This window comes from Bombus huntii, chromosome 4 (genome assembly GCF_024542735.1).
Source record: "Bombus huntii isolate Logan2020A chromosome 4, iyBomHunt1.1, whole genome shotgun sequence".
In the NCBI taxonomy this organism is placed as follows: domain Eukaryota; kingdom Metazoa; phylum Arthropoda; class Insecta; order Hymenoptera; family Apidae; genus Bombus; species Bombus huntii.
The window spans coordinates 3,456,347-3,468,948 of NC_066241.1; the positions used below are offsets into that span (position 1 = coordinate 3,456,347).

General features: G+C 46.5%; 1 protein-coding gene across 1 annotated transcript; it reads right to left on the minus strand.

Moving 5' to 3' along the window:
* Window positions 1-50: 50 nt before the first annotated feature.
* LOC126865254 (autophagy protein 5) lies at window positions 51-10,487 on the minus strand. Its single transcript, XM_050617586.1, has 4 exons — window positions 1,381-10,487; window positions 1,070-1,275; window positions 664-989; window positions 51-602 (listed from the first exon to the last, which is right to left on the minus strand). The coding sequence occupies exons 1-4, from the start codon at window positions 1,534-1,536 to the stop codon at window positions 493-495; spliced, it is 798 nt and encodes a 265-aa protein (XP_050473543.1). The 5' UTR covers window positions 1,537-10,487; the 3' UTR covers window positions 51-492.
* Window positions 10,488-12,602: the final 2,115 nt, after the last annotated feature.

Sequence of the window (12,602 nt, forward strand, 5' to 3'; positions counted from 1 at the left end):
ATTTTCGTTTCATTTCCTACCTATGATATTCACATTGATTTTATACGATATCCAATACAATCGTAATTAATACGTTTATATACATAAATGATTCTTTAAATATTTATATAATTATATTTATACAATATATTTCCTTCCGGGTACAATATTGCGAATTGAATTACAATCCGATCGATCTGTAATAAACGTGGTCCAATATCGATTCGATTTTAGCACAAGTCCAACGTTACCATTACGACAGAGTTTGAGTATGTTCGTGCGTTACAAGAATATAAGCAACAGTAACAGCTTTGCGTTTAACCGATATCATTCAGGAAAAATTAGAGGGTCATTTATGATTTCGTATAAAATAAATATACGACAAAGCACATAACATTAAAAAGACCCGTGGTAAAGCGATCTTGATTAAAATACCAGTAATACTGGTGAGAGAAAAGAGCACTTAACTCACGATTTCATCGATAATTAGTCAATTGGCTGTTTCATTGTGGGTTATGATGTCACGATTAAATGTAAAAAATTGTCAGGATAGCTCATGTGTTCTGACATCCATTGGAGGGGTGTTTCCAAAGGTGGGCTAATACCATGAGTGAACACTGTAACTATGCAAGAAAAACGATACATATAACTCATAAAATATTCACAAACGAACAAAATATTTACCATTTTCATTGTCTGGGAATACTTCGTTCAGCAAATGCCTTAACGTCTTCCTTTGGCCTTCCTCGTTTACAGGTTTTACAAGTTTTTGTACGTATTTGTCCTCGCTCGTATAACATCGAAATGGTATATACTTAAAACCTTCCTCCGTGTTACTGGCCTCCATAAGTTTTCGATTTACAGACCAGAATTGGTCGAACTTATCGTTGAGTAAACCAGACCATAATTGATTGTGATCTTTCTTTTGCATACTGGATACAACCTGGCTTCTGTGCTTTAATACATCTGCTTCCTTTACACAGGAGAGAAAATACGCTTCCACTACTTCTCTATAATTGAAATTCAAACGTCTCGTCAAATCGAGTATCTTATTAGAAACAGATATTCGACTATTTGCAGATATACTCACTTATTTTGACAGTGCATCAGCACATTTTCTGGGAACCTGTCAAAATGAACGACGATATTCCAAGGTAATTCAACGTCGTTGGAATAGATATCCAAAAGAACACCAATCGGATAGTGCCACTTTAGGGGGATACCATTAAATTCTAACCACATCTCGTGCTCCTGCTTACTGTCACTTTGTATATGTCTTATAAAATGTTTTCGTATCTAATAAAAAAAATGTGTAAAATGGAGCGATTAAAAATTATAGAGATAATTGTTATTGATAGCACTTTACTTACATCTTTTATATTATTTATGTTATTTATTTACCTTATCTGTGCAGAGTGGGAAATAACTTAACCTAGGCACCATAAGATAAAATGGGTCGGGCCCTTGTAATTCACATATTTCTTCGGAATCAAGCGTAAAACAAACAGGAATTTTACCATCCCAAATTTCTCTCAGTACCTCCCGGTCATTCGCCATTATGCATACGGCAATAAATAACCTTTATTCTAATTCATTCGAACTTTTAATAACAATCGAGTATCTTGAAATAAAAGGTTATGTTTTTCGTCTGCTACAAAAATTAACTAAGTCCATTCAGATAATGCCAGATAGTGTCCAAAGATGAGTAGGATGGTTGTCAATGAGCATGAGAGAAATTTGGCCAAAGGTACGCTCCACGAATTACCGCCTCTAACGGTCAAACGGTCGAACTATACACACATTTCTTCGCCCGATGCTTTTGGTGGGAGCATACACGGCGAATGGAGAAACGTGCGTTCGTACCGAGCCGTACGGAGTTACCCGAAAGTAAGCGCTTAGTCTATAGTGAGATTCGAAAGAAAGCGATAGAACGCTATGCCCGTTACTATGATTACGATAATCACGTTATTTTCGTCACTTTTGTGAGAAAAGAGTTGTTCCAGATCCATCGGTCGAACAAAGAAGTCAAATTTATAGAAGATTATTGTAAACCTGCAAATGGAATTAAATAAAACGATCTTATTTTGCAAATGAACAAAGCGTTTAATAATTTAAAATCCTTCCGACGTCCACAATCCTCGCGTAAAAGGTATTCGAATCCTTGTGAAATTTCTACTAACAACGTCGTCGTTTTATGAGAAAATCGGGGAGCAAAATCTTTTCTGACCAGTTTTGGGATTTCGTATCAAGAGAGAACATGATAACGTACGAAGTGACACAATTTCGCGATCATTTTTTAATGATCTGACTACTTATGATATGCCGATTGTCGTTCCTGTCCCACTTCCCTCACCGAAATGGCACTTCTATACTCAATACAAAAAAAGCAATTTATTTCTAATTACTAATTAATTTTCTAAGCAATTATTATGTTTATTCTTCTTTATCCTTCGCTGGTCGTTGTGCCGGTACGAATGAACACTTCCCCTCACGCCGTACATACGCTCGTTTCTCCTGCCAAGAACGTTGAAGAAGAAGCGTGCGTATATTTCGGTCGTTGGCCACCAGAGGTCTTTATTCTTAGTGCGCATTTATTGGCTGACTTTTTTAACATTGTACAGGCGATCTCCCTATTCATCTCTGTAGCGTTTATAACACGCAAGTCTCTTAATGTCGTTAATTGTGCTTTACAAATTGATCGTTACTCATAGAGCCGCTGCGATCTAGCAGGTATTTTCATTCATTTATCGATTTATGTATGCAACGAAATATGCATCGAACAATTGATACGCCAGAAATCGAATACGTACGTCTGCGCTTAAAATATTTCCAAGCGTTACCACGAGATGGCAGCACAAACGTAAAAAATCTAGTTGATAGGCTAGGAATCTGTGACACCGTCGGTCGGATAGCTCGGATAAAGTTGCGATACAAAAATACAATGTACATATCTACGTAAATAGATACATAAATGTATATAAAAAAATGTTTTTCGTGTATTTATTTTAAACATACATTGGTCAGGTTTCTGTCGAACATGTGAAAAGACAGAGGTTGCACTGACAAATAAAAGCAATTTGTTTGTTCTTTCGATCTGTTTGAATGTTCAGGTTTACGTTCTTCGTAAAGCTGAACATTTTCGATAAAAGATACTATTTTGCGATGAAATTGTCAATAAAATCCGAAGAGGAACTTGAGCATAAAAGGAAGCGTGATAACGCACGAAAATATCGGACACGTGGTTATATCAAATATCAAATGTAAATAAGCAAGGCAGATTTCTTATCAGTTAAGCGATGTCGGGCGAGTGAACGTATTATCGGTCGAACCTTTGAACTTTGAGAGGGCAGTAAGAAAATTCACTCTCTTCGTCCCGATAAAAGCTTCTGCTTCGTTTCGACTGCTTCGACAGCCGTGCATGCACGTCCATTTCACCGATCATTAACACGCGTATCATTAACAGTCGTAACGCGACTAAACGCAACATCGATTTTAACCACCTGTTGCTCCTTCTGCTCGGAACGAACAGTATTAAATCTCACAGTGCCATGTGTTACAACGCGTTTAAAGAGATAAAGGAAACGTCGCATTTCCGATGGTTAATCCTTTAACCGTTTATCTTGCATAATCCATCGCGTAATTTGCAAACTTTCACGTATAATGTGTGCATTAAACGTGAACGTTGTTTTCCAACGTTTAATTCAGTGTGGCGGTAATACTCGAAATGTTTTTACGTAAAATCGTTGTATCGTTGTATCGTAGGCAAAGTATGCCGAGCACAACGCGCATTACAGAAATTCCGAAAGAAAACACTGGTAAAATACACGATCCACCGTCAAAGTGGCTAAACTGCGACATATCTCGTAAGACGCGCTAATCAGAAGGAAATTCCGTGGCTCGATAATCGAGGCATACACGTTGCTTTATTTACCCGGCAGCGATGGTGGATTCGTAGCGGCGGTAGTATCGGTCGACAGTTTAGTTTATCGTTACACCGTTTTTTCCAAAGGCAGAATTTTTGATCGATCAGTCCGGTAATAACTAGCGCGCCTTCTTACGTAGAAATTGCAAATGGGCGGGCGGCACGACATCAATTTCGCGTACAGCTGCACGCAGTGCCGCGTGTGCGTGTTTCGCTCGCTCGTGTCTCCACCGACTGTCTGACCCGACTGTCTGTCCCGATAAACGAAACCTTCTGATAAATTCCTCTTATAAACAGCAGCTCGAGACCGACCAACGATCCGGCATGAAAACTTTATCGCGAAGCACTTACATCATGCCGGGGAGAGGGATATCCAACTAACATCGTATTACTAATACGCGTATTATAATCGACGATAAAACTGTCACCGAGAAGATTTTTCTCTTCCGTCATTTTTAATTAGGCACGATACGACAACGATGACGAAGAAACGTTTTCATCGCGTTTACAAATAAAACGGTTCGCATACACCGCAGAAAAGAAGTTGCACGCGATTTTACGTTTACAAGAGCTCTACCGACAGAAAATCGCTACAGGAAATACGTTATTGTTATTAATTGGGTTATCATATCGGTCGATTTATGTGTATTCGGCGATCAAAAAGACAGTACGCCCACGCAGCCAGACGATCTGGCTAAGGTCATCGACGAGTTTATTGTGGACTATGGCTCTCGATCGGAAACCAATGCCTCTCGGCGATAAACGTATGAAAAAACGATCTGGAATCTGGAATCAGCGAAGGGTGGACAAAGCGGAGTACGTATAAATATATCCGCAGTGCGGATAAAAGCGACGTCTTTGTCGAGAGAGGCGCACCGACCTATCCTTCAATAACGAGCACGGTTTGTTAAGAAAAATCGCCAGAAGGAAAATAAGAGGGCATTTATTCCTTCCTCTTCTTCCTTCGTTCGCGACTGTTCCATCAAAATGGAATTTTAAATTGTTTCTCGCTGTTACGCGAAATTTAATGCTCTCGACAACGTTGAGATCGTTGGTCGACAGAAATTTGAATATCGTCGGAAATTGTATACGTACGTGTCTGTGAATTTGAGTATTTGAATGTTTGCGTTTAAACTCTTCGAGTACTGGAATATTCTTCGAATTTGAATTTCTCAAAGAGAGAGTTTCCGAAGGAAGAAATCGAACGACGATGCTTTCCGCTGCAATCTCCGTTCGATCTGCTTCTGACTGGTTTTCGCGATAAAAACGTGGCAATATAAGGCAACGAGAAAAGGGGAGAATCTATCGCTGGAATAAAAGTCATTTCGTCTGTGCTGACACGAACTGCAATAAAAGCTCGATTTATAAGACAACCTTCGACCCCGGTAAATGGTTCGCAGTTATCGTTACCGCGTTACAACGTCGAGCAATACGATCGCGAATATAAATAGCAAAGTTCCACGAGCTTCCAGTAAAACCTCGTGAAAGTTGAATTGGAAAACCGGAGAAGTTGAAAAAAGTCACCATCTACCACGACAGATAGGCGCAGTTGACCAACGACGAAACAAAGAGGCGGTACGACGGCAAATCCTTGGGGAATTTCGCTCGAAGGATCTCTGGTTCGAGTTTCGTCGTAATTTTCGGCTCGCAGTTGCTGCCTCGCAGGCAACCTTTAATTCCGAATAAAACCGATGTTTTCGGAGTCACTGGCCGCGCCCACTGAAATCCTCGATGCCACTGATTGCCAGAGAAATGAGTTTCCGGCTAGTCGATTTACTAAACCGAAGTTATACCAGCGAAATCCACCTTGTCGCAGTCGATATTCGCCAGAAATTGGTCAGAAAGAAAATTAAGGCGATCGGATTAAGGTGATCGAGGTTACGAAACGGGTCGCCCGACTTAACGACGAATCGAACGGGACGAATCCGCGGCTATTTGGATAGTTGGAATCGGAACGAGGTTACGCGACGACGCGTCAAAGCGATGTAGACGCGAATACCCGATGTATGAGCCGGCGCTTCCGGTGTCCCGGTGCCGGAACTGCACGCCCGGCCGGTTCGCTGTCGCGACGAGGACAGACCGCTCGCGGCAGAACTCGCCCAAAGTCATTTCACGCCCGGCGGAGCGCGGAAACGGGCGTTTACTCGAGATTTTCGTTCATAAATCAAGCGTCGAGCTTTCATGCAGCCCCTCTTTTCATCGACCAGGCACCGACCCACTCTCACGGGGGGTTTACGCCGCCATTCAGTCGCTTAATCGACGCTCTTGTTCGTCGAGATCGTAATCGTGGAATTCGTCCATACACCGGAAACGGAAGAGTTGCGATCACGGCGCAGTTCCGTCGTGTGGCCAAGAAGAATTTCCAAACGGAAGTGGCAACTTGTACCTTCGCGTCGCGGGTTACAACGTTGGCAAATGGACGGAAAATATTCGCGCTGCGTGGAAAGATATTCCGGAGTTGCGACATCGGTGACGGTGACTCGTGAGCGAACGCGCGCGCTCTGGCAAACCGGAAGAGGCATCGAGTTTTTTCATAGTCGTATTCACCCTTCCCTTCGGAGGAAAAGCCACTGTGCGCCGACTGCTCACCGAGCGTGGAAACTCGTAGAACGTGATATTATTTTGATTTAAAGGAAATCAACAGGTGATCGCCGACAGACGGGTAGCGAGTGTCGAAACCCGTGTAGATAGAGCCTCTGCTATCCTCTACCTGTTTCGGATCATTTTCGATGTTATCCCGCAACATATGCCCGACAAGGGGCAGATGGTAAAAAAGCGTTGAGCTGGAGCAGCAGCGTGTGACACGGGACAGTTTAAAGGACCCCGTTGCTGCTCATCGAGCCAGCCACCAATCACTGTTCCCTTTTGATTCGGCGACGCTGCACGAACGCGACGGCCGTTGCACCCTAATTATTATCCGTGAATGCTCCTTTTAACGGGGACGAGCGCGTCGGCCAAGCCTCCGATTAAACGATTCGCCGAAGCCGAAGCCAAAGCCAAAGCCGAACTCGCATCACCGGGGGGCGCGTCCCGTCTCGCAGGGGAAAGATCTGCCTTCCTTCGAAGCAACGTATTTCTCGAGAGTTTCTATCGTTCTTCTTGGAGAGGCTGCCACGACCGCGTAATTTCCCTAGAACGAGACGGAAATCTCAAAGATTCGTAAGTGGTACGTACCTACGCTCGTCTCCTCGTTTAACGAACACCACGACCGATTTAGCCGACGTTCGTCGATCCCTACCGCGTCGATCTACACCGCGGCAATTTCTAGGTCGTTGTCGCTTCACCCGTTCGCCATCCAACGGAATTTCCAACGGATGGAAACTCGATTTCGCCGTAGGCGGCGAGTATTACTTCGCACTTGCCTGCGATCTTCCACGCTTTACTACGCGATACTTCCTCCTTCTTCGTGCTCGCCCTTGTTATTATACCACCCGGCACCATTGCCGTCGTTTCACGCGTCCATCGACGATGTATCGTCCGACTCGATTATTAAAGAACGAGCAAAAAAGACGGATCCCTTCTCGGGCGTTCGTATCGAGAGACGTTCGAGGCATGGTCGAACGAAGCGATTCGATTCTAACGACGACGACGACGACGACGACGACGAGGAACGGTACGTGGACGGAGATCGATGGGGAGCGGTGGTCGTGGAGCAGCGATCGTTGGGCAGCGGTCGATAGCTCGAATTCGAGCTTGGCCAGGAAACGAGAGAAAATTTATGATAAGGACGGGAAGATGGTGCGAGCCGTTCGAAGAGAAGGATGATGATTCCGTCCCACCTGTACGTACACGAACGCGTATCGGTATACCGTGTGCGCGACACGCGCGCCCGTGCATGCCAGCCCCAGCTGCCATCCATCCCAGCCGCGCTCTAGCGAGGAGAAAGGAACGTACAGGTGCAATCGTTAACTCAATTGAACTTTGATAAGTAAGTAAAAGTGCGCCAACATACGCGTGTGTTTACTGGCGCGAGCGCGACTGCTTTATCGTCGCGTCTTTTATCGCGGTCCGCCTCCGTTCGATTAATTGCTCTATCCATAAATGGACGCGTCGGTGGTGCCGGACCACCTCGTGCCTCCTGTTTCCATAAATTCACGAGGCAGCAAATTGCGTGCGCCAAGCTTTCTTCCTATCTCGCTTTTCGGCCAACGTCGTTTCCTTCGGACTCTTTAAAAATTGTCCTTCGTTTAACGATTATGAGACGGCTGTTACTCGCTGCTTCTTAACTCGTTAATTACTCGTTGATCGCTCTCACTTATTACGTACGCAGATATACGAAGACGCATTAGCGGGCGAGAAGCTTCTCGAAGGTTTCGCAAAAGTTTGTCGATGGGAAATTTGAACGCGTCGGTAGGACGTTTGTGCGTCATCGCGTTGACGCGCGTCGAAAAACCCGAGTTCGCAACAAGTTTCCATGATGATCGCTCGCTCGAACGGTGGTCGGCAACGGCGAATAGAACGAAACGGAATGGAAACGGAAATCCGGGAAGAGAAGTCCGAGAAGAAAGGCCATCCACGCTCGCGTGGGACAACGTGTCATTAATTCGAGAAAGCACTCGCGCCGCCTGCACTTGTCCGTCCAGGAAGAAGCACCTGACGGTGAGCCACCACGACACAGGGTGGAATTTCAACAGTCGGAAACATAGCGACGCATAGTGATTTCGAGGGTAGCGCCGACTGGAGGCCCCGTTCGATAGATGATCGATAATGGGACGCAGGTGTTTCTCTCCGACTGGCATCCTCGCACTCTTCCAACGTATCTTCTACCTTCCTCTTCTCCTCCTTCTTCTCGCCTCTTCCGGTATTCGTTCGTGTCTTCTTTCGTCGTTACCGTCTTTGGATTTTCTCTCTTTGCCTTTACAGGGGCAATTTTAAAAGGATGGTTCATCCGTGGCGACCGATCTACGCTTCTAACTAGAGGAATTCGCGTATTTCCAAGGAATGCGCGTTGAATTGCCCATTTCTAGAAATACGTGCTACGATCTTTACTATTTTAGCGTGTAAAACACGGGTCTCTAGGTTGCTCTAGTTCTGGACGTAGAGATCTTACGTCCGATTAGGTTGTCCTAGTAGCGCCGTCAAAGACGTACAGCGCATAGGACGACCTGACTCCGATTTTCCGGTGTTATGGATTTCCGAGAAAAACAAGCTTTTGCGAAATTCTGAATATCGACGAATATTCGGCGTAAAAGCAGGCCGCCTCTTTTGATACGGTAAAAGTAGTACAAAGGCAGATACTCGATCGTTATACCGATACTTTAAAGTTGTCTTGACCGTACGCGGTATGCTTCTGCTCTTAATGAGAAATGGTTTTAATAAGATCGGGTAATTCTACCGACGTGTCCACTAGCACGCTGCAAACCGAGTGCGCCCTCCGTTTCTTCGTCTATTTCGTGGATAGCGCCACAACAGCGAGTTAACCAGCTAGATAACGAGATGGAGTTGCGGGGTGGGTGGAAAGTTGCGTTGCTAACGCAGAAGGCAACGAATTGGAGGATCGAACTCGAGTATCGGGCCTATCGATTGTTTCTTTGCCGCCGTATGGCATTGTGCTGTCGCGGCAAGACGAAGAACGAGTGGGTTCGTCGGATGGTTTCTTCGGTCGTTCGGCACCGTACACGGCGAGTGTAGCTTCGTGGGGTGGGAGTCGAGGGGTGGTGGCGCTGAAGAAAACGACGGTTGAAAGTCGCCCGGTTTCTCGTGTGGGACCTTCAGGTGGACGTGAAACTTTTTAGCTCTCCACGGCACTCTCGATGCCGCTCGGGGTGTGCACCTGCTATACACCTGTTGGCCGTTGGTTGCTCCTGCTGGCTGCCGTGAAACAAATGCGACCGCGGCTCTCTCGCCGCCGCACCGCGCCGACTCCTCTAGCTCGTCCGTTAGAGGGAAAAATCGCTTTGACCTTCTTCGCCGCCACCTTCTCTCGCCTGTCTCCAAGGAGGCGCCCGCGCCTTCTGCGTGGATCACTCCACGACTCCACTCCCCTTCCTTCCTGCCTTCGTTCTCCCTTTTTTATTTCCACCGCTTTCAACGTGTTTGGTAAATTCTCGAAAGTTCCTACGGCTCGTGGCGAGGCGAGCAAGCGGGAAATGTCACCGAAGCACCTACGTATCGAATCGGTATTAAGCCGGCGCGACGTTGAGAAATGAAGGCAGCGGATAATGCCTATGCGATGCCGAGATTTCTCGATAGAACGCTCGTAAAACGGCGACTACCGTTGCGAAGCGTAACTAAGCGTCTCCAGCGACGAAAATGAGGGGAAAAAGGAAGGAGAGGACGATTGCGTCGGAAGAAATCCCGGCTGCTCCGATTATGTAATTACCCTTGACTTCGTTTTGGTCGGTTCGGTCGATCGGCAGTCTTGTCCCGTTGGTCGGTGCTCGAGCATCGAGCCGATCGGAATTAATGTAAAAAACACGAGGAGCCGAGTTAGCGGCACGGTGAACGGAGAGAGGCGGTCGAGACGATCGTAATGGTCGACAGTTTCCGGCCGTGGAACATCGCCGCGCCCATTCTTAGACCGTTTCCAGCAAAAGCACACAGCTAACAGTCGGCTCAACCGGGATAATTATCGGCGGAGTAGAATCATCGGGTATTTCCAAGTGGGAGGAGTACGAGTACGTGCAGGCCAAAGTGAAATCGAATGGAGGCTCGCGAACGGGAGCATGCCATGACTACGGAGCAGCGAACTAAAGAAGAGGAGCAATACAAGAAGAAGAAGAGGAAGAAGAAGATGAAGGCGAAGAAGAAGCAGAAGGGAACGAAGAAGAAGAAGAAGAAGAAGGAGAAGGAGAAGGAGAAGAGGAAGGAGGTGGAGGAGGAGGAGGAAGGCCTGATACACTTTTAATACGGGACCAAAGGAGCCCCCTGCACAGCAGGTGCACCGCAGGTGATTCTGCTCGTCCTTCTCTCGCTGCGCAGGCTTCCTCTCACGACTTCTCGACCGGCCTGCACCCTGCGTACGCGATCTCCCACAGTGGTAGACTCGTCTTTTTTTCCGCGAGAAGCACACACGGCGATCCTTTTTCGTGAGACTTCCTCCTCCTCTTCGACTCTTCTTCCTACGTCTCTTTCTCTCTTTCGCTCTTTCGCGAATCGAAAACCAAGGGTTCGATCGGCCGCTTACATCTCGGACCAACGACTCGCCGTTTTCACGAAGAGTCGACGATCGCGATATCGATTAAACGGGTGATTTCTATCTTTTATCGCGGTCCCGAAGTCGCGCCAAACTCTTCCTTCTTTCGCGGACGTACCCTCGTTCCCTCAGAACTTTCGGACAAGTAAACGTTCTGAACGCAACGTATCAAGTGCTATACCGTATAGAAGGTAGGACTAATAACGGAAGAGACTCGTTAGCGCGGCAAACGCAAGGAGGGTTCGAGTGGAACAAGGTCCCGAAGGAGTTGGCTACGACGAAAGTCGGAGTGTCGGCGACGCGTGGGAAAGTCGAGGGGCGCCAACCGTTTTTCGAGAGAGTAGAACGGCGAGACCAGAGACGCTGGGGGTGGACGCGTAATTGATACGCTTCGCAGGGCCGTGTTTTGAATTTCATTAAGACCCTGACGCCATCTCGAAATCCATTCCGCTTCACTGGTTCGTCCACTCGAACGATCAAGAATCCGCTAGCCAGCCACTCTCGTTCTCTCTCTCTCTCTTTTTCTCACTCTTCTGGTAGCGATCGAAACAGTCTCACGACCGAAAAGTGCATCGCTCCTCGAGCTTCCCTACCGGGGGATTAGCTTCCCTGAACGCGCAAAAATCGTATGGGAAAGTTTAGGGTGAAAGAGGATAACCCTCTGATAGTTTTTGCGCGTAACCTGCGGAGGTCAGGCGGATTACGTTGCATACTCGTGAGATTTGCTGACGAGTAACCGTTTATAACGAAATGTCACGAATCTCGCCCGTTAAATATCGTTTAAACGGTGCTTTTCGCAATTTTTGGAGATGTACACGTCTGGAGAATAGGCTTTCGCGCGTCGATAAAAATAAGACTCGCGCATCTTTGCGGTTACGTACAATACTAGAATATAGGAACAGAACTAGAATACAAAAAGTTATATCGGGCAGGAAATTACATCTTTGCTAAAGGCGTCGTTCAAAGTTCGTACTATTCGAAACAAGGATGGGCAAGCGCACAAACATCTCTGTTAAACGCTAATAAATAAATGGCACGTTTGTGTCGATAGAGTGCCCTGGCAGAGTACCATAGAGGATTTCGTTTGTACACGTCCAACCATATACGTACGACCATACACCGCTGAAAGGATTAATGAAGTTGCAAAGCGATGGAAAAGAATGAAAAAGAAGTGGAAAAAGCCATCGATATTTCAACGGAATGATGCCTGGCGATCTCTGTAAGGAAAGCTCGGATCGAATCTCCCTTATTCCGGTCGCGCCGCCGACGCAAATGGGCATCGACCGGTCCGCAAAAAGACAGTGACGTTACGGGTTGTCGAGGAGCAGGCGCGTGCTGCTCGCGTCCGTCAAATTACTAAGCTTTTCTTTCGGCAGCGGCGAATTCGTCGCCCCGACGAACACACTGGGCATGTGCACTCGTGAAAAATGTCGGTTGCACGCGAATCGTGCGACGCGGCTCATTGTCCGACTCTGGCTCACCTGCTGCCCTGCCGATGAAGAAATTCTGACAAAGAACCTCACAGGTGCCATTCGTTTTTCTCGCAATGTTACCGAGGTGCCTAAA